The 23036-nt window shown below is 41.7% G+C and overlaps 2 protein-coding genes across 2 annotated transcripts; one reads left to right on the top strand and one right to left on the bottom strand.

Annotated features, from left to right (window-relative positions):
• The first annotated feature begins 308 nt into the window (after positions 1-308).
• Positions 309-2859, top strand: LOC108145886 (centrobin). Its single transcript, XM_017271533.2, has 4 exons — positions 309-1630; positions 1694-1855; positions 1917-2254; positions 2314-2859. Exons 1-4 carry the CDS (start codon positions 434-436, stop codon positions 2717-2719), a joined length of 2103 nt encoding a protein of 700 aa, XP_017127022.1. The 5' UTR covers positions 309-433; the 3' UTR covers positions 2720-2859.
• On the bottom strand, positions 2845-22699 carry LOC108145885 (lysosomal-trafficking regulator). Its single transcript, XM_017271531.2, has 18 exons — positions 22460-22699; positions 20677-20955; positions 20523-20599; positions 19711-19876; positions 19541-19651; positions 16645-19231; positions 13918-14706; positions 13073-13515; positions 11967-12950; positions 9746-11323; positions 9062-9232; positions 7914-8639; positions 7291-7424; positions 6478-7231; positions 5569-6069; positions 4326-5230; positions 3373-3852; positions 2845-3302 (listed from the first exon to the last, which is right to left on the bottom strand). Exons 2-18 carry the CDS (start codon positions 20785-20787, stop codon positions 3182-3184), a joined length of 10638 nt encoding a protein of 3545 aa, XP_017127020.1. The 5' UTR covers positions 20788-20955; positions 22460-22699; the 3' UTR covers positions 2845-3181.
• Between the last annotated feature and the right edge of the window lie 337 nt (positions 22700-23036).

The raw sequence follows: 23036 nt of genomic DNA, 5'->3' as shown, positions 1-23036 counted from the left end.
AAACTGATCAAAAATTTTAGTACCCTTCGTACCCTTTAGTATCCTTCTAAAGATAAAAAAATAAAGTTATAGTTTGAAATAATTTGGAAAACGGATTGTTTAGTTCAAACCTGCAAATACTTTCAAAACCAAAATCGAAATAGTTGCATTCACGACGTATTTAACATTTTTTTGAAATTAATAAATTAAGCATGGCGTTAAAATTAACTTTTCATTATTTTCAATAAATATATCTCACATTCCCGCTACACTCGATATATCTCTTGTGTTTTACATTCGATAGCACACACCCACGACAACCCTGGTGCAATGTTTACGCGTCGTGTTATCACTATAGCAACAACAAACCAATTGCATCTGTTTTCAATCTTTTCCGTCGCAATCCGCAATTCAGGGGGTATTTTAAACCGAGCTGACTCGAAATGTGTGAGGAATGAGCGATACGGACACGGACGACACCGATCTGTTGCTGCTCATACCGCCCAATTACTATACGGAGTCCACGGAGGAGGTGAAGATGAGCGCAGGCGCAGCGGCGGCACTGGATGCCCTGGCCATGCCCCCGCCCCCCGTGCCCACGAGTGCGGCATATCAGTTCCTGCATCCCAGCAAGAAATCGGAGCTGAATAACATAAATGCCAGGCTGCAGAATATGGGACTGGAGGCGGCGGACAATCGAGGGGGATTCGAGGCACCCTCGGATATATCCACCATATCAACCAATACGGTGAGAAATGCAGCAGGGCAGCGGGAAAGTAGGGAGCTCCATGGCATGGTGCACTCCACGCCCAAAAGTGTATTGCACCGACCGTTGGAGGATAACATACTGTTGGAGATTGACCACTACCTAGACGAGAACAATGTGAATCGCTGGCAGAGACAGGATCATCAACATCTGCATCATCATAGCGATGATCATTTGAGAAACGAGAGGTTAGTGCAGGAGGGTCATCCGGCGGCCACTTCCCTGCCCAGCATGCGATTGACTTCCTCCTCTTCTGGAGCTCCTTCAGCAAGTGAAGTAGCAAGAGGTGCACGCAATAGCTTGAACGACAACAGCAAGCTCATCAGCTTGAGTGAACTTTGGGGCAAGAGTAGCTTGGCCAGAACTGTCCTGGACAACAATTCTCCCAACCCGCGACTCCAGTGCAGTCCTTCCCTGAAAGAGGAACAACTGAGGAGACAGCATCTGGAGAAAACTGTGCACAGCCTGCAATCCCAACTGCTGGAATATCAGCAGCGCATCTCAGTGGCCATCGAGGTGGATCGTTCCAAGGATGCAGCACTCACAGGAGCGGAGCAAGCAGCCCAGAATCTTAACTACGAAGTGCAGCAACTGCGTGATGCTCTGCATAAAATGGAGGCGGATAGAAGCGAATCTCAGGGCAAAATTGATGCCCTGCAGCACGAGTTGTCGCAGGCTGTGAGCTTGGCCACCAAGTTTCAGGAAAAGAATGATAAACTAGAGGCAGAACTGGACCATCGCAGGCAAGATGCGAAGGATTGGGAGGACAGACTGGAGCAACTGGATATGCAGCTGCACAGCAGCAAAAGAGCAGAGGAGCTGTCGCACGCAGAGCTTAACAAGCTGAGGGATAAGTTTGCCAAGGTAGACTACCAGCAGGAGAAGGTAATTTATATTATATGTTCAATAAATAAGGTTAGTTTTCTAATTTATACATTAAACTTTTAGCTAAAAGCCCGCATTGAAGAACTGGAAAAGGACAAGAACACGCTTAACCACCAAAAGGAAATGTTGCAGGAATATCATCAAAAGCAAAAGGCGCGGGCGGATGCCTTGGAGGCGCAGCGCAAGTCTCTTCAAGAAACACTGGCTAATCTAACTGAAAATGAGGTTACTATTGAAAAGATTGTTTTGTAAGCATAAGCACTCAAATTTTATCATCACTTTCCAGACCAATCTCAAGAAAAAGCTAGATGTTCAACAGAAATCCCTCAAGCAGTATTACCAGCAACAAATGGAGAATGTGGTGGCCAAAAAGATGCAGGAATTCCAGGATCAGCTGGACAAAAACGAGGAGCATCTGAAGAGTGAGGCTCGAGAGCGTGAAAGATTGATAGCCGAGCGGGCTGTTAAGCAGCTGGAAATGATTAACGAGAAGAATAACCAGGAACTGAATCTCATCCAGGAGAAGCACCTTGAGGAAGTGGAGCTATATCGACTGCAGCTGGCCAATGCCTCCAAGAAGATCGATGAAATGGACCTCAAACTCAACTGTTACAAAACCAAGCGGTAAGCTATTTATATAAATAACTAAATTGTAGTATTTAAATATGTTTTTCCAATCACAGTGCTGATATTGCGGAGAAGCTGCACGGCGTAATGGAGGCCCAGTGGCAGCAGGCACTTGCCATTCTCACCACTCCCAGTCAAAACTCCCTGATGCAAGCCAGTGATACTGAAGGCGAATCTCCTGAGCTAAACAATGCCCGCATGTATCCGGAAACTCCCAAAACGAGCAAGTCGCAGCGCAGCAACAGCACCGAGAAGAACAACCTGGATGTGGTGGGCAAACGAGATCCGCCCTCGCCAATGGACAAGCTGCAGGCCTACATTGAGCTGCTGCTCAGCAAGTCGCCCAGTGACTTCGACAAGCTCGACGAGATTCTGTCCATGACGACTAGCAAACAGGGAAGCAAGCATAGCAAACCAAAAAGCGGTAGTGGCAACAGTAAGCCTCCACCCTGGAAGTGCTGACAACAAGAGAGGCTCTCGCTAAGTAATATTGTACTTAATATCTATAGTTTTATAATCATTACTTACACCCTAAGCCCCTACAATGTACATTGTATATTTTACCTAATAATTATGAAAGTAAATCCTTTAGTTTTGCAAAATATGATTGTTTATTTGATAATATCAACAATTGAAGGCAGCGCGGGAATTTAGCCTGCCACATGGGAAAAACAAATACGAAATAATAAAAAGTTTTGGTACAAAAGGTGTATTTTACAGCTCTATGAGACCTAAACCTAGGAATCTTTATAGTCTTCTCTGATATATCAGTGTTGTGGCGGTCGCAAAGGAATATTATAATTTGAAATCTCTTCCGTTGACCAACCAAAATTATATGTTCTTTGATTCAGCTGCTTTTTTTCGAATTTTATGTGTCTGTCATTGATATGCTTTGAGTTGTGGCATTGAGTATTCTCATTAACCCTATTTATAGACGATTTGGGGGAACTTTGGGGCATTGCCATAAAGACCCTCGGATTCCCACACCTGAATGTGGGACTCCCTCGTTAGCACCACCAAATGCTGATGTGTTGAGTAGCAGATGCTGTAATGATATACAATACATAGTTAGTTTACATGGGCTAGTTTTATATGGGTTCATAGGCAATCTATACCTTCGAATGGGCGAAGTTCCCGTCGTCAGTTCACTGACAAAGCTCAGGTTCCAGCTGGACCAAAAGCGCACAAATCCTCCCTCCACAGCGGTGGCTATCACATTAACGCCCACTCCCTCCTTAATGTACGAGTAGCAAACGGCCAGGATGCGATCCTCGTGCACCAGATGCTGCACATACCGAGCATTGACCGAGTGCAGTCGCAAAATAGACTTGCCATTGGGGTTCACATTCACATTGACAAAGTCATCCAGGCTCTCCTCGGTCACCTCGAAGCATTCGTCGGCAATGCTGAGGGTATTGGGTCTGGTTGCAGCTGTAGCTGCAGCCACCGGAGGTTTTGCATCCGCAGTTGGAGCAGCAGGTTGTGGCAGCGTGTGAACGGTGACAATGTCTCCCAGCGTTGGACTTATGGCCACATGCGTTATGGGCGACTGATGAATCTCCGCCGGACGAGCAATCGTTCGCACATAGCTCCAGCTGAAAAGAAAACTTTATTAAGTATCAAGAAAGACAGCAAACTTTGGCAAGCCAAAGAAATACATTTTTTTTTAAATTTAATGGAAGCTATATGATACAGTCTTCTGATCCGTCCCTTTTCGAATTATATACTAAAAGCAGCCCCTTTAACGCTAAGAGACTTGTTTGTATAGAATCGGACAAACGGACAAGCAAACGGACATGGCTAGATCGACTCGCCTAGAAATCTTAATCAAAAATATAATATATCATATTTTATATACTTTATAGGGTTTATAACTAACATTATAATACTTTTCCAGAAATGTTAATTAAGAATATATAATATAATGTTACTTTCTAAAAATCTTTATCAACCAAAATATTAAAAAAAAAGAATATTTAATATTTTTATATACATAATAAAGTTTCGACTGACATAATATTACTCTTTCCAAGGGTATAAATATTTCATAAAATATTATATTACTCACTCATTTAAGTCCCATATAACAGCTATGCCATCGCGACCCGCTGTGACCGCAATCTTGAACTCCACGGACAGGGTAATGCAGGTGATCTCGTCTGTGTGCCGCACCAGCAGCGTGGGTCCCAGCCAGTTGACATCGGCTCCGTCACGCTGGAAGGCATCGCTGCTGGAGGAATTGCTGGCGGAGTTAACTGAAGAGGCGGAATGGGTGGCATTGAGGTTTCCCGCCTCATCCACTCTCTCCGATCCACCACCTCCTCCGCCCAATCCTTTGCTGGTTATTTTCCGGAAAGCAGAGTTGTACGACAAACTGAAACCACGGGCATAGCTATGCCTGCCCTTCGTTGAGGCTCGCTGCTGGGAATCCAATCCTCCCGTGCATTTGTACACACTAACCCGGCCGGATTTATGACCAAACCAAAGCTGATTCGAGTTCACATCGCATCCACAGGCGGTGATGTCGTCAAAGGTTCCATTGTGCACCAGGTTCTTTGGCTTGGCCTGTGGTTTGTTCAGCGGCTGGATCCTCACAATCCGATCGTCGTAGCCCCAGGAGATCACATTGTAGGTATCCGGCTCAGCTCCCTGCATCACACTTGCCCTTCCCGGCAAAGCATATACCACATTGGTGTTGCTGAAGCTCACCAAATGCTCGGTGCCGGGTATCTTGTGGATATTTGCCCAGGATGGAACCTTCAGCTGCGGCGATCCCACATAGACGCCCCAACGCAGTCCACGTACAGTGGACACTATCGGTTTGTCCACCAGCGAGTAGTCCAGTGCCTTGGTCGCCGGATGTGGTGACTTGAACAGCTGCCTGGGCATCTGGCCATAGGTCTTCACCATTGTCTTCACTGCCTCTCTTTCAATGGGATCGCTGATCTCGGAATCCAGGAACACGGCATAGGTCTGGGACAAGGAAATAACTGATTAATAAAGTTTAATTTTTAAAGGCTTTTTGTGGAAAATTTTTTTTTTCAAAAAAATACTTATTTGTTTTTAACGTTTAATATACTATCTAAAAAAGTCAAGGGTGAGGAGAAACCCACACCCCAAATGGTAAAGCTCAAAAACGTGTTACATATACTAAATACTTTTTTCTTTTTTTAATATTGAATAGGTATGCTAAAAATATTATAAATTAAATTGGTTTGGATCGACATTAAACATGGCATTAAGTAATGATAATTTATATTATTATTAAATTTTCAAAATTATAAGTAGGGGTAACCCCTATGACTACTCACCGCTGGGTGGAACACATTGATGGCCTCCACGGCGCTTTCCCCGGTCTGCTTGTAGCCATAGATCAGGTCTATCCAATTGTGGATCTGATTGCGCACCTGTTCCGATTCCAAAGCCTGTCGGTGGATGAGCACAAAGAGCCGGGAGTCCCGCTGACACCATGGCGGTAGTGAGACATCCTCGACCCGTTCGCCATTCTGTCGGCAGCCGAACTTAAAGCGCTCGAAATTCTCGAACATCTCCGGCAGGCAAAAGAACTCCGGAATGAGCTCCTTCACGTCCGTGGGACTATCCCGACTGGCCAACAGCCAGGTGGTGTTCAGAGCATGGAACGTGCGATCCGGTAAATCGAAATCATTGTCCTGGTAGCGCAGAAAATAGCTGGTGAACGGTGGAACCCTCACCAGGAAATGGAGCACGGTGCCGGAGTTCGAGTAATGGGAGCTGTAGTGATACGGCTTGAGGATCAGCGAACCCATTGTGGTGTTGGTACTGTCAATGTACTGAAAAGATCAAAGGACTTATAAGTTTTTTATAGGCTTATTAAAAAACATCGTCATTATTTCTGTCTACACAGGAATCAATAATAATAATAATAATACTAATTAATATTATTTTTTTTTTTAATCAAAATTAATACTTTGGTATTTTTGGTTTTTTGAAAAAAATAAATATCCATACCATATATAGCCATTTAAGATTTATAAATTTTATCATATAAATTTAAAATTCAAAAATACTGAAGCAAATGGGTAGATTAACCAAAGAGTATCCATATGACAGTTCTAATTATTTGAATAACTAGTTTAATTGATAAATTTGTAGATAAAAACAACTATTAAACTCAATATTTGCATACTTTGCCTAATTGCTTGCCTAAAGGATTGATTGATAAAGAGTGCCCAACCCACCGTATAGTTGCTGATGTAGTGCTTCTCGTTCTCCTCCAGCTGCACGGCAATTGGTCGTCCGAGTCGCCGGAAATTGTGTCCCTCCCGCAGGTCCAAAATCTCCGAGCTGTAGTTGTTCAGCACCCAGGGAAACACCGGGTACTGCATGAGATCGTTGTAGGTGCGGCCGGCGATTTGGTTGAGGGTCATCAGGTACTCCCAGTTGGTAAGCAGACCCTCACGCCACTGCTGCGTGATGGCCAGCACTTTGGCCTGATCGGGAGTGGCAACGATTTTATCACAGAATACCTCGCGCATGATCTTCCAATCGTCGGCATTTTGCAGCGAGAAGAACAGCGACTTGTTGGTGTCCAGGAGAATCTCGAAGGCCGTCTCCTGGTGTTGGTAGCGTTTCAGCCAGATCTCTGTTATGTTGGCTATATCACAGTTCACATTGAAGTACCGACACCGGTACGTCGCCAGGAAGTACAGCTTCAGATCGGTGATGATGATCTCCCCTTCGATTTCCCCATCAACGGGCAGGAATTTGGCGGCAAAATTATAAAGTATTTGAGAGTTAAGCGATATGTTCAATTGCTGATCGTAACTGGCTATAAGGTAGTCCAGAGGACGCACATATGGCTCCTGATCCTCGCGTTGCCCTTGTCCCGGTCTGTATTCGTTCATAAAGAAGCGACGATCAATGTCCAAATGGCAGCGACGCAGTCGAGTGTGAACTCGCGACGGTCCCTCCGTGTCGTCCAGTTCCCAAGAGCTGTTGAGTGGGTTTCAGGATTGGATTTTGATTTTAGAGTTAATCCTATCCCAACTTACCATTCAGCTCTTTCTGCAGAATGCCAGGGAGCACCCTCATGCGTCATCCGACGTATAATCTCCAGCCACTTGGTGTACGTATAGGTATCATCGTATACCTTCATGTGACACATCAGAGCCTTTCGCTCAGCATTCTGGAAGGGAATAGAGAAAGTTTTTATATGAAATTTACAGTATTACTTCTTATTATGCAGGTATGGCATTCCCACATTAAACCATTATTTTCCTTAGTTTCGATCAAAAAACTGCAATTTAAACTCATGTTTTGGAGGTCGCCAATTTTAGCATTTTTTTAAGGGGTACCATCATCATTTTTTTCGAAATTTGATCCAACCCAAAATTTTTGAGCTGTGAATGCCAGTTTATTGGAAATTTTATGACTAATTCAACGAGGTATGGCATTCCAACATTAAATTATTATATTCCATAATTTTGATCAATACACCGAAATTAAAGCTGAACATTCCTACATTTGACAATTAACCAAAGATTTGATCAAAAAGCCCATGTTTGACATTCAAATTTAAGAATGAGGTAAATAGAAACAAAATTAATAAAAAATTTACTTTAGACCTATATCTATTTTATTCCCCTCTAATTATTTTAATTTGAGAATTACTAACCTGAAGTTCGGCCACTTTTCTGGTTGTCACCATGGACGACTCTATGCAGTGCTGCACCAATGGCTCAAATCTGTACACGGTCTTCTCCAGCAAGGTCTTCTGCTTGGCGGCCATATTATTGCGGTTCTGATCGAGGCGATCCAGCTCATGGACCAGATTCCACGAGGAATCGTTCTCCTTGATGCCCAGGGCATCGCAAAGACGTTGTAGATTTTCCATGGGCTCCGCCAAGTCCTCCAGCAGCGAGAGCCAAAGCAAAGCCTTGATCATCTTGGCATCGCAGATGATGGCCCGCTGGAATTCATCCTGCTGGGATCGCCACAGGGCATCCACTATGTAGGAACGCAGATCCCTTGGCCGCGATGGTTGCAATCCCCAGGCAATGAAGTTGTTGCATCGCTGATTGCTCGATATGCCATACGAAACGAGCAGCTGGAAGAGAGCCAGTTCCTGGGAACTGGCCACATAGGTGGCTCCGGTGGTCTGACCCACACCCACGGTGAAGAACTGAGTACAGCGATCGATGAGCAGCTCCACCCGGGTGCGCAGTTCCGTGTGATTCAGGGGGGAATCGTTGATCATGGCTATGCGGAAACTGTTGGGCTCAAAGAACTTGGTGAGCCACTCCAGCTGAAGTTGAGCCTGGGCTGTGCGGAAACTGCGCATTATCATCTGGGGCTGCTTGTCCTGGTAGAAGGATAACAGGCTGAGGATGTCCCAAACGAGCTGGAGTAGAGGATAATAATCTTATTAGAATAGGCTCATTTGGTTCACTTTAGTATACCATTGCAGGGGAATTACAAAAAAATAATTGTTTTAAAGCTATCTGGATGTAACTTTTTTCTATTGTTTGTATATCATATAGATCATATTGATGTAATCGGAAAAATAAATGAAAAAAATTAGAACATCGATTTTTTTCAATTTATACAAACATACTTAAAGATATAGTACTAGTTTTCTAATTTAGAATTACAGAAACTGATTTTATATAGCTGTCATTGGAATCATATAAAAAGCATCCGAAAATCGACAAAGCTTCAATGTTCTTAAACATATATAAAGCTATAGTCGTTTTGTAGAGTACTTTATTTTTGCATTAGCTGCAAGGGTATATTTGCTTGCTTAATATTTTTTTTATCACTTACATTTATCTGTCCCACAGAACGAAGAGCTCGCTCTCCAATATTTGAAAGGAGTTCCAGAATGGACTCATCCGCATTGAATTGACCCAGACGTAAGGAGTAAATCTTGTAGAGAGCCTTTACCGAGCACTGCAGCAGTCCTGCCTCAATAAGACTGTTTTGATCATCGGGATTCTGAGAAGAGCAGATGAGAAATGGTATACTAAAGGATTATACAGAAGGGATCGAAATCATCCTGTTTTATATAAAATAATTGTAATTTCTTGATTCTTAGGACATTGTTTAAGAACAATAATATTTTTTTAGCAACAAAATAAAAAATAAAACAAAATTAATGATTATTTATAATTTTACTCGTATTTTGCTTAAAAAAAACATTTTGAAACTGGGGCTTCGATGTGCAGATTTTCGATGATATTATTGCATAAAAATCACCATTGAGTTCTATTTTTGTTGCTAAAAAATTATTGTTATTTATTAGTTTTTATGTTTTTGCTCAAAAATATTTAGAATGTTTAAAGAGTATTATAAAAATTAGAAAATCTATATAAAATTTATTATATGCGCCAAAGAAGATCAATTTAAAAAGATATATTTTAACTGATTGATAATTTGATTTAAAAAACACAAGAATAATCATTATTTGCATTGTTTGTTATAAACTATATATATTAGTGTATATTTTACCTGCAGATAAAGCCTGAGGAGAGCCTTAAACACTTTCTGTGGTTCGGCTCCCTGCGAAATGGCCAGTAAAGATTGCAGACCAAAACGCTGACGAATCCTCAGTGGGGCCTCGGAGCTAAGGACATCCGTCAGACTGCCAGGAATGCCGCTAATCCAAGCCAGACAGGCCTCAAACATGCCTATATCACAGCCATGGATGGTCAACTGATTGGCCAGATGCAGGGGATACATCAATTTGATGGCTGAGTTGAGTTCGCCACTGGGCAAACGCTTGGTCAGCACATCCAGCAGTTGGATGATGGCTTGGCGGACGGCACAGCTGCGTTGATTGGCCAGGACGAGGAGCAGCTCCAGCTTGACATAGTGACGAGTGACTACATCCACCGAGGAATCCGGCAGCAGGCATAGGAAGTCCTTCAGAAGGATGAGCAGACGCTGCTGCAGCCGTATGATACCCTGTTGATCGTAGAAATCCGTCTTCCTGTTGGGCAGCGATGACGATTGCCCCGAACTGGGCGTACTATGACCTGAAGGCTGCCACAGTTTACCCAAATGCAGGTGCGGATGGATGCGCCGGCGGGCAATCTTGAGGGGACTCCTCTTCGGACTGCTGGCATTGGTGGGATGCCGCCGCTTGAACTTCAAACGCCAACGAGTCGCCTCCACGGGACTGAGTAACCGCAAGGCGGTCTTGTTGAGATTGGAACAGTCTGCCATCTGCTCCAGTTGCTCCTCGAATTCATTGACCGCCTTTCTATAGCCCGATGAAGTGGCATGAAGCCGTCTCAGTTTCTTAATCCTCTCCGCCCTCTCAGGATCCAATTCCTGCGGCTGCGGATGCAGTTGCCTGCGCAGCGAAGTGGTCACCCTGCTTAAATTAGCGGCCACCAGAGATCTTTCCTTGGCAGGTTGTTGAGCCGTGAGCAGGAAATAGAAATGCAATCGATCGTGGGTCACATAACATTCACTTGGCTTGTGCAGCAGCAGCAGCAGTTTCATGATCTCATCCAGCATCGAAGAATCTGGTGGCGATCCTGCAAACACGGCCAAAATCTGAACAAAACATTCTGCGGCATAGGGTGAAATCTGCACCGGACTGGGTGACTCAATCACATAGACCTTGCAGAGGTTGAGCAATGCCCCCAGTAGACCCGATTTCTGAAGCTGCTCCATATTGAAATCCCTTTGCGGATGTTTGTCTCTAGTCAAAGCCAGCAAACAGCGGAAAAGCATGTCCAGAACATCGGAGTGGGTGGCTCCAGAGCGATGCCAATCGGAATAGCGCTGGAGTACGGCTAGCAGAAGACGTGGATAGACCAGAGTAGCCATCGTATTATCGTTAACATTCAGCGAATCTCCTTTCCTACTAATCAGCGCCTGAGAGCAGGCATTATTCACAATGCTCCTTAGTAACTGCACATCCTTGCAGCACTTCTCGGATTTAATTACATAACCGATCAAGGCCAGGTAATCCTGGCGTTGGAACTCCGTGTATAGCTGAGCATCCGAGTGGGCCACCTGGAGCAGTAAGTCCAGAGCCAAAGCCTGCGTATTTGCGTTCCCCGTAAGTTCAACGATCTATAAAATAAGAGGGTTATATCGAAAATCTAGGGAAAATCTTAGAAAAATGTACATATGTAAAATCAACTTAAAAATATGTTTACTTTACTATGTATTTTCCGAAATTTTTATGTATCTTGTGGTTTAGTTTTATGGCACATTAAATAGTATTATAAAATTAAAATCTTAAGAAATCGTTATGTATTTTGTTATTTTATTTCTTGTACAAGTTAATACATAGAAAAACTAATTCCTTACTTTTTTCCGAAATATTCATGTCGTTTAAATACTATTAAACAATTAAAATCTTATATTTTTCGTTATTTTTTTCGTAAAATTGAGGAACAGTTATTTAAACTTTGTTAATATTTCTTTAAACAACTTTCATATAACTTTATTAAAAAAAAATAACATAAATTAGATTATAACAAAAAACCACCGATTTAATAGCAATAAAATATTTTTAATAGGTTATTCCAGCAATTTAACAGTAATATTCAAGGAGGAAAAAAAAATCAATTGAGTAAAATAATAAACTTTCAATGGTTTAATGGTAGGAAAATTATTTAGTTTCTGTGTGTCGCATTTATTATTTTTATGGCAATGAACTATTTTGTTGATTAAACTTATGTTAATTTTTAGTGTATATAAACAGACTTACCCTGGCAAAGAGATATAGTAGCGTGGAGAGTCCTCCGCTGAGAGATGTGGCAGACTGGAGGGTCTGCGGCTGATGCTGCAGCAGTTCGCCATAGAGCATATGTCCATGGGGCTGTCCATAACAGGCCATGTCCAGTTCCTGACTAGCATCGTAGCTCATCACCAGATCCGGCTGTTGGGCGGTGTAGACCAGTACTCTGGCCTGTCGCAACTGCCGCATGCAGTCCAAATGGTTACCAAAATTCGATGAAGCCAGCTTGCCCAGACTGACGAAACCATAGTTGGGCTTCCAGTTGGCCACTTGGCACTGGGTGAACTCGGTAAAGTCCGGTCCCATGGCCGTTAGATTCATCATGAGCAGGGGATCTGTTAAACGCCTTCTAAACAGAATCACATTGGACAGGGCAAATCGAGGAGCGGAGCCATCGAGAGTGGAACGCGAGGAGGAGCTGCTGCCAGGACTCCTCGTTGGCTGTCCTTCGCCCAAGGCGAGCAACTGAAAGCTGTGCACTCGCGTCAACTGGCGAAGATTATGGAATGGAAGCCGCATGGTGTGCTGCTCCAAACCATCCAGAAATATGCTTATCTCAACGGTATCGCCTTGCTGCTGCAAACCAAAAACCAAGTGCATCCACTTGTGGCGTGGCAAACGCAAATGCTGCAGTTGCACCGCGGATCCCTCGAAGTAACCGCCAGACGATACAGGCGAGGAATGATGGCCATTGAGCAAGTGCATCTGCCCGAAACTGTTGAGCAGCGCCAACTTCGTTTGCTTTAATGCCTGTCGAATGGTTCCTCCATTGGCGGCCTGTGTGTTGGCTGAAATCACCGATGCCGTATCTGCACTGGCCTCCAAATGCTCCTCCACTCGCAACGGAGCCAGTTGCTCATTTGGCTTGACCAACTCGAAAATAAGCTGCATGTTATGGCTGATGTAAATGCTGACCATGGCTTGATTGGTTCCCAAAGAAAGCAGGTGGAGTTTCTGGAGGAAATAATATAGAGGTTTAGTGGTGTTTGGTTCTTGTTATTAGAAAACTTCATTAAATTTTTTTTTAATTGAGAATCAATTCGCGTATGGTTTTAATATTTATTACATCGACTTACTGTTAAATCCTCTCCCGAATAGCGAGTCTCATCATCATTGAACTGCATGGAACTGCGATGCATCTGCTGACCCCTCAACTCCATCCAAAGTGACAGGGTCAAGCCATCCGGTTGCCAAAGGCGTGTTTGGGTCACCGGAAAAATGCAGGCAGCCCGTGTAAATAGAGTATTGGTCTGGCATTGCTGGTGATGCAATCGCACCCTTTCAATCTGTTCGCTGACCAGTGGCTCCGAGGTGATCACAATTTTGCCATCTGTGTTGATCGGAAAGTCCAATTCCATATAGGGTTGAGCTTTGCGAAGTGATCCCGAGGAGATGTGATGCATGTGCCGCATGAGCAAATCCACTGGCGGTTGTCTGGAGGCCAGAATGGAGTAGTAACACTGCAGCACCTCGGGGGTGTTTAGGTGGGTAACCAACTCCAGGATAGATTGCTGAAGTTCTGGAGGAGAAAAACGTTAATTAGAACAAGAAAGAAAGTAATCTTTGAAAAGCCGAAGTTTATATACCCTATAACGAAAATATAGCACATTCTAAACCAGTACGACTATGTCATTAACTTTGAAGTATATAAACTTATAATTAAATGGTATTCTATAAAACTGTATATGTTTAACAACAGCTTAATATAGTCGTACGATTCGACTCGTTCCGACTTATATTCCACCTGCAATAGGAAGACAACTTTTGGGAAAGTTTCATGCAGAAAGCTTATGAACTTAGAGAGTAGTTTAAAACGGACAAACGAACGGACATACGGACAAGCTTAGATCGACTCTACTTAAGATGCTGATAAGGAACGTATAAACTTTTAGGGTTCTTTATAACGAATCCCTTAACTCACCTCTCAATTTCGGATCGCTGCAGCTCAGAATAGGTGCAAATCCTTTGAGCAGGCACAGTGGACCCCCGAGATAGTCCCTGATGACAAACAGCCGATTGGCCAGCTGGGTAAGACTCTCTGTCCATCCATTCGGCTGCTTGATACAGAGTAGTGACAATTCCGCCAGCATTTGCACCACCAACTGACTCAATCCCTGGTGCATGATGTGGGTTCGATAGCGGGAAGATGGCTGAAATGGGGTCCACGATTCATTGGCGGCCATAACGCCGCCTCCGTTCAAATCACACTCGGATTCACTGAGATCGGCAATTTCGCCATCCGCCTCGTAACCCTCATCGGCGGTGAGGTAAAACTCATGCTCGTTTTCACTCAGCTCCAGTTCGCTGTCGGCGGCACAACTCAAGGAGGCCCTGGTGGAGAAGTAGTCCGCATCCACACCCACGTTTACCTCACTGGAATTGGGCCTCCGGCGAGGAGTAGGCGGAGTGGCCAATGAATTCTTGGCTGGCAACTTAACTGTCTGCAATCGGGGCAACTCCACACTGCCACTGTTGAAAGATCTGGCACGTGGTCTTGCCTGTGGCTGGGAATCCCCCGATGGACTGCTGACCACGCCCGCTGGTTCCTGGTGGCCACTGGTGGACAGCTCGGCAATCTTCAACAGCGTCTGCAATGTCTGGATCACCGCATTGTCCCGGGCATGCTGTTCTCCATGATCCGACCAATTGTCCGTGGCATGATTTAAAATTATGGCTCGCAGCTTGCGCAGGTGCTTCTGCATTTTCTCCACTGTAAAGTGAAATAGATAAACCGCGGATTAGCCAGAGATATGATGGTGACTGACAGATAACCCGTAAACTGGAGCAAAAGCCGTCAGCGCCGGACGAGCGCTAAAGCAAAAGTGTCGTCTCTTGTCTGGAATGTAGCTCTACCTCGATGTGCGTTTTCTCTGTCTGTACACTGATAAAAAAAATTTAGTACAACGAAGTTTTTTATACTTAAGTTTCATCTTTTTCGCTTTGATATTTGTCTATTGTGGTTTTAAGTTGTGTTTAAAAATTTAAATTTATATTTCATCCATTGTAGTTTTAACCTATTTTTTTTCTGATAAAGAAATATATCTAAAAACCACAATGGGTGAAAAATATTTAAAACATTACATTTTTTATTTCCGAAATATTTAATTTAAATTTAAACCATGTTCAACTTAAACAGAACTCATTTCAAATTCAGTGTTTACAACAACAATACAAATATTTTCATATTTAATCATCCAATTAAACAGGCATTGAATTTAATATTATTATTTTGTAGTTAAATAGAAATTTTGAAACGGAAACGTTAACCATTTTTTTCTTATCAGTGTATGCGGTGTTGTAACGATGTGTACCCACAAAATGAAACGAGAAATTCAATCCCAGCCAGGCAGAGCCTTGTAAATGCCGCGTATTATACTCCAAACCGACTGACTAACAAACTAACTGACTAAGTGACTAACTGACTAACTGTCTGCCTAGCTGGCTTATAATTAACTCTCTTAGTCCGCAGCCGCAATCACAACCACAACGACCCGTTATTAGCCAGAGTCTAGGCGCTAGAATCTAGTATCTAGAGCTGGATTGGAGGTGAATGTGGGTGCCTTGTTCTAGTCCCACTTCTAGGGCTTCCCCCGAGACCGAGAGCCCTCTACTCAACTGTTGTGTACTTGTGTGCTTCAGTACTTGCATATTGTGTATTGTATACTGCCTATTGGCAACGCATTAGCCGCGGAATGCCGTGGAACCCACCAGATGGGCGGTTAACTAGAAGAGAGCTATATAGTAGACAAGTAATGCCCTTTAATTTTGTATTACCTTCTGCTTTTCTCTCACTAGGTGGATGTTTAATAAACTAAAAGTAACACTTTAAAATAAAGTTATTTTTGCTTTCCTATTTTTTGTAGAGTTTAAGAGGATCACATGTTAGATTAAAATTTAAGAAAAAAATATTTAGCTCGGCTAAATTGAATTTAAGCTAGCTTGCTCTAACTTTTTTCCGAAATTTGTAATCATCTAAAAACTTACTGGATTTAAATAAAATATTTAAAAAAGCAACAAAAGTTAAGCTATTTAAAGTCATTTGATACTTCATAATTTTCAAAAATAAAAATAATAAACCGCTACAATTTTGTTTTGTGAAATTTTTTTCTAAAAAAAATTAATTTTCTTTTGTAATGGATATCTATCTTTTATTACCGTAACTGGTGACTAGGTGATGACTTATACACCAAATGTTTTATTCAAATTAATCATATGTTTATTATAAGCTTTTTCAGTAACATATTTAATTGGTTAAAAAAAAATTTAATTAGCTATATTGTTGAAAAGGGAATAGCGAACTTATTTTTGTATAGTTATATTCGTTTATAAAGCAAAATGAACTAACTTTTGTAATGGACAGATTTCTATTTCACTAAACTTAAACAGGAAATTAAATATTTAAACTAGTCATATATACGTTATTCAAATTATCTTTTTTTTTGAGTCGATGTTAGATTGGAAGACAATAAATTGTTTTTCTCCTTCTCAAAAAATAATTCAGAAGTTGCACTATTTTGTAAAAATGTAACAAGAGACCCCTTTTATTAACAACTCAATTTAAGAAATGTTACACCTATCAACTCATAACTTCGATATACTCTTTCGCTTTCCCAATGCGTATTCAACCGAACAATCTTGTGACACTTACCTTCTTCGTTTTGGAAACCCTTGATGCAGATGGCCATGGTCGCCTCGAAGAGTTTGAGCAAGAGTTTCTTGCATTCGCCGTTGGGTTCGTACAGGCAGAACAAATCCGCATCGATGTGGGCACTTGTTGGTGAGTTTCCGCCACTTTCCTCGCCCGATGGACTTCCGCCAAACAGAGATCCCACAATGTTGAATAGTTTGTTGATTATGCCATTGGCTGTGGATATTTCCTCTTCATTCGGAAGAGTTAGGGAGTTGGTTTGGCCATCTTTGCTGGGCTGACTGCCACGAATGTCGAAGAGGACGATGCTTTCATCCGGTTCGCAGGAGAGCAGTTGCTGAAGGAATGAGGGCTTGGAACTATCGTAGTTATCCATAACCGAGGCGTAATCTATTTGAGAATCCGCGTACTCCGAACTGGCAGCCGTTGTGACCGAGACTGAAGTGGATTCACCCAGTGGCAGTTGGGAGACCAGAGTTTCCAATGAACTTGAGTTGCAAATACCATGCTTAATGGGCGTCACTGCGGTTGCCCCCATTGTGGCTTTTGGCAGCATGAGGAAACAGCCCAGAGCATTGTAGTTCAGCTTAAGAATGTCTATGATGTTTTTATCCCCATGCCGCAGCTTCTTTTCCTCGGACAACTGCTCCCCTGTTGGCGTCTCCACATCATCCACATCCTCGTTGTCCAACATTTCCACGGGTATCGAGTAGATTTTGGCAAATTCATTGTAGAACAACTGACTGGTCTTCAGCAACTCAAAGTTTAGGGTCCATTGCAGAGCGGTTATGTAGAGTATATCGGCTGGCTTGTGTCCTTCCAGCTTGACAGGATTAGGGCCCTCATCCAGCCAGAATTTACCGCTGTAGCTTTTGGAACATTTAAGCAGTAAAGCCTGAAAGAGCTGAGTTGCTCTATCACTACTATTCAGCTGTAGTTGTATAAGTCTCCTGCTCAGAGTGATCTGCTCCTGGCAATTCTCGCCCAGAAAGGCTATGTTGTCAATGCCCACCTTGATGAGATCACATACTCCTCGCTGCAGTTCGGGTATGGCCAACAGATCCTGCATATATCTGATATTTTCCTCATTATAGAAAGCCTTAACCAGGCGTATATCGCTGAGGTACATCACAAAAATGCCCAGGCATTCGTGTAGAGCTCTATAGTTTTCCAGTTTGCTGGGCATTAGAAGTGGCGTAACTTTGCTATTTCTTCGCTGAGACTGCCTACTCTCGATCATGTCTTTGAACTGCCTGAAAATGGGCAGAGCCACCTCTGCCAGGATACCAGCAGCCAAATCATAGGACAGCAAATAGGCAATGTGTTTCAAGTGCTTCAGGAATAGCAACATGGCGGAGGTATTCAGCAGGCTTTTGTAGTTTTCCTTGTAAATATTTCGTAAATCCAGATGAAAAGCGGCGGATTTCAGTTTATCCTCGCAGCCAGGACAACCCTGAGGATTTCGTTTCACAAAAATGGTGTGCAAAACATTGTAGTGCAGAAATTTATAGGCGCACTTTTGATAGCTGCTACTTAGTTTGGTGGCCAGTTGAAGGCAGGTGGCATAATTCCTGGCATTGTAGTGGCAGCAACAGCTGCCCGTTCGCAGTAGGCTTCTCACACTGTGCTCCTGAAGTTCGGCATCCAAACTGGGCAGTAAACTATATAGTTTGCCCTGGAAATAGCAGCTCAGGGAACTGGATCCCTGGCAATGTAGTTGGCTACTCCGCTGTCCTCTTTTATGTCGCGGATGTAGATGTTGCTGCTGCTGCTGTTGCTGCTTGGGCAAAGCCGTCGATGCGCTGCTCTCCATGAGACTTTGCAAGTGCTGTTCCTGCCTGGACAGATTGTCCGTCAAACGGAGCAGCAACTTGTAGATATTCAGAAATATAGAATTCGTCGATTTGGCTGCCTCTTGCAAAACCTCAAAGCAGGCATCAAAGTTTCGCACATCAATTTGGTTAAGTTCCTTAACGCCATTCTCCACCAGATTGTGTAGAGTGCCAAACATTATATAGAGTACACCATGGGCCAGCAGTGGACTCCTTCGATTGGCAGTCAGTGCATAGAGGAGTTGCCCAAAGTTGCTATTAAAATCATGGACATTTGGCTGCTGTTGCTCTAGTATGTAAAAGTTATTCACACAGTGGGCTATCAGTTGTAGGAGCTCGAACTTGATAATCTCATCATTGTCGCCGGGTGAATCCTGCTCCAAACTGGCGCACAAATGTCCCAGTGCAAAGTTGTGTACCGTCACACTCAACTGGGACTCCTGCTCAGCATCCACACATCTGGTGAGCAATTGGATGAGCAACAAGGCCAATTCATCGCTGCTCTTTGTTGTCCCTTTAAAAGCCTCGAAATTCAATTCGATGGCATTGGTTGATATGTGATTGGGTAATTGACTCTTTGTCGACTGCTGCTGTTGCTGGCGTCGCAGCTTTTTGCTTTGCGAATTGAGGTAGAAACTGCTGATGAACTGCGAAACGCTGGTCAGCGGAAGCAGTGGCTCGTTGGACATGCTCCACTTGCAGTTGGGAAACAGGTTGATGCACAGCTGGCACAGGCTCTTCTGGGAAGCAATGTGCTACAAGGCAGAAAAAAATAATTTATTAAATTTATTTAAATAATAGGCATTAAGGTGAATCAAAATGGTGGAGTTGGGTTGTTATTATTATTATTCAAATAAAAAAAAAATAATAAAGTTAAATTATTATTAGTAAAGGATATGTCATGCCAGAATATATGTCGAATATTCCGGTTATTTTATAACTGACCATAAACACATTTCAATACAAAATGTTTGAATTTTTAAAAAGTGTGAACGATGTTATTTGGGATATATAAGAGTGCAAATTAAACCACCCTATTTGAAATCAAACCCATCCAAACTTGCCTTGATATCCACGCGCAGCAGAAAGGCCAACAAGTGATGGCCCAACTTATCGGTGAGAAAAGTCCGCAGGGCAAGTATCTTATTGCAATCACTGGGAGTGCTGAGTATCAGCTGCAAAAAGTATAACCTTAGTATGGAAAGGGAAAACGTTTAAAGTTAAACTTAAAAACCTGGGCTAGATTATGCTCCTTGCGCAGCTGTTTGATGCACTTATCCTGCTGCTCCTGCTGTTCCTGATCGGGACTGCTTCCCTGAGATCGCTTCGCCTCGCTGATGATTTGGTAGACCTGCTCCAACAGAAATGAGCAGAGCTCCTCGGGCATCAGATTGAAGTGGCTGGAAGAATACACAATTATTTTTTAAAAATATTGTAAAACTATATGATAGATTAAAATAGTTTCCTTATAAAATAAACTTAAAAATCATTTAAAGTTCTTTAAAGAATTTATAATATCAATTCGTAAATATAAAAATTCTCTTGGTCAAATATCTGTAAAAATTGTTCAATCTATCGTAAAAATTTAAAAATAATATATAAATTAAATATTGTGAATATTATATAAAATAAAGTAAAATTAATAATAATTTTACTTTTTTGTTACGTTAAAATAGTTTGTTTTATTTAGGCTACCTGTAAAAACAAGTCAGAAAACAAAGCATTTAAATATTTACCTCATGAAGACTAACTTTTTAAAATATGGCAAGAGTATCTTATAAGTATTTATAATATATATTCGAAAATAGATTTTAAGAAAAGACTATAAAATTTTGTTAGTATTAAATATATGTAATAGCTTTAGCTATTTTAAGGTTGAGGTAGAAATGGATCAACAAAAAAAAAACTAATGTAACAATTAAATTGTATTTTACTTTAAAGTACTTTCTTTATAAAAACTAACTTTAGAATTTGGTTGAATACTAGACAAGGTTATGTGCTCATTTTTTAATATCTGTAATCCTATCCAATTTAAAAATATTATACCTATTAAGCCAGGCATCTTCCAAGGTCTTATCGTCCAGAAACTGAAAATTATACAGCAACAGCCAGATCCAGTGGTCCTGTGATGGGTAAAATAAACGAATGGCAAACAATGATAAGAATATCAATGGGCGAAGGAGAATCGAATCACACAAACCTTGACACTCGCATCTTCCAGCTCCGAGGCCTGGAGATATTGGCTCCACAGTCCGATCAGGGTATCCAGCAGCAGCTGCTGCTCCTCCTTCCTCACCTCCATTCCGGCCATCGAGAATCACAGATAGTAGTGCCCCCCAAAAGGCGACGACAGCGGTGTCGGCGAAGAGTCTGCTCCAGCGGATGGCCAGCGGATGCTCCTCGGGCATCGGGCATCAACGTTGTGGACGCTTGGAGCGATGAGACCAAACTGAACGTGGCGATCGCAGGAGAACGCCAGCTGTAATTACAACGCAAAGTCAGTTAATACAGTTGCACTTCGTAAGTTGCAAATATCATATTTCATTATTGGAATTGTCAATAATGGAAATAAAAATTGTGTATATATGGATTTATTTTGTATTTTTCAAGGTTTTCTAATTTATTTAAATAATTTAACTAAATATCAATATGAAGAACATTTTTTTGGTTCCATTTTAATATCAACATTATTTAATGCATACTAGTTTTTGAAAGGTGCCTAAAATTCTTTGTATTTTTAGCTTTGTTTTAAATGGAGCCTTAAAATAATAAAGTGGGTTAAAAGTGGGTTTATAAGCAATTGTTAGAACGAGCGGTAGAATTCACAATAAGAAAATGGTCTTGTCAAAGTATTTACTTTTCAGTTCTACATTTCTATCTAGTCTTTCTATTTAGATAAGATAAATCCAATAACATTTTCCTTATCAGTAAAATTATATTTGGGTTAAAAAATATATTTGGGTTAAAAAATAATAAGTTTTAAATTTGAGGAAGACAAATTGGAAACAAAGATTTTTAAGTAAAGAAAAACTCAGATTATAAGTTATGTCAGACAGTTAAGAATTGAATAGGCTTAATACCTGAAAAGGAGGTTTTTAAAGATATTAAAGTAAAGATAAGGAGTATAATTTAGGTTATACAAAAATAAAATCGACTTGGGACTTCTATGAAGCGGAAACACAGGATATATAATACCCAAATTAAGGTTATGAAGAAAAGAAGTACAATTGTAGATAATAAATTCAAGACCTAGGACTATAATGTGGAAGTAATGAATATATCACACTAAAATTTATAAAGACAAAGTTCTATGAAGCTTAGCTGTTGAAGAGCTCCGTCCGTCTTAGGCAGGCTTGCCTGCCGCTCTTCAGTGCGTGAGATTACGTGTAGTGATCGGAGGATGAGGAGGTGGAGTTGGAGTGGAAATGGAAAGAGGAGGCCGCGATGATTGCTTATTTGCCCAGAGGCTGTGGCAGTCCAGTCGGCCGGTGATGTTGATAATTCGGTGCAGAGTGCGGAGTGGAAACTTTGGTTGTTGTTGCGGAAAAACTATTAAGATTGCTATTTATAGATCAGATCGGATTGTGGGCTTGGATTGGATGGGTGGATGGGTTGTTTTAGGTGGGTTGCCAAGCCGGTATGAATGGTAGATGGTTGGAGGAGATGGGAGGTTCCAGAGGAGCGCTCCATCCAAGTAAACAGCTGGCGATGATGCGTGTCTGTAACGGCCAGTGAATTTCGAGATAAGCTCGAAAAACTATGGAAATCGGAGGAGGAGGAGACCGTCTTTCATCTTCTTTGCCATCTTATCAGCGATGGACCATAACGTGTATATGTATATAGAATATTTAATATATATTCGAACCTTTACAACTCCTATTTATCAACTGCGCAGCACCGAATTATTCATCATCGCTAGACCGCATCTAGTATTGGGTATTTACACAATATATAAAACATAATAAACATTGCCCATAGCTCACCTTAAAAACTGTAGTTTTCACCACCGCAACAACAAGTGATTTTAGCACGACATTTTGTTTTACGGTTCGTTTCGTTTTGATTTGTTATTTTAACAATTTTACCAATCTTGTTTTGGTTGACTATTCTTTACTGTCTGTTTGCGTGTGTGTGTGTTGGGTTGTGATTGTGTGTGTGTGTGTGTGTGTAGAAGCGTCCGACGTTTTCTATTGTTTGCTGCGAAATAAACAATTGCAGATTTTTGTTATTGTTGCAATCAGCTGATGACTAAACTTCGACTTCATTCGATTTCCCGACTGGTCCCACTAAAATCGATAGGAAATCGATAATCGAATTTAAAGTTTAAAATAGATTTTAAAAATTCGTTTGTACATAACATATATATATTTAAAATTAATTACATTTTTTAGTAGAGAATAGAAACTGATAAGAAATGGCAAATTAAATTTAATAAGCATTTAAATACTTAGTTTTGTGGTTTGGTGATTTTGATGTTTCTATATAAAGAAGTATACATTTACTTATGCCAGAGAAATTATTATTATAACTAGTTATTTAAATTGTACTAATTGCTATAGT

This window comes from Drosophila elegans, unplaced genomic scaffold (assembly GCF_018152505.1).
Source record: "Drosophila elegans isolate 14027-0461.03 unplaced genomic scaffold, ASM1815250v1 contig_208, whole genome shotgun sequence".
Classification (NCBI taxonomy): Eukaryota; Metazoa; Arthropoda; class Insecta; order Diptera; family Drosophilidae; genus Drosophila; species Drosophila elegans.
This window is presented reverse-complemented; position numbering and strand designations above follow the sequence as displayed.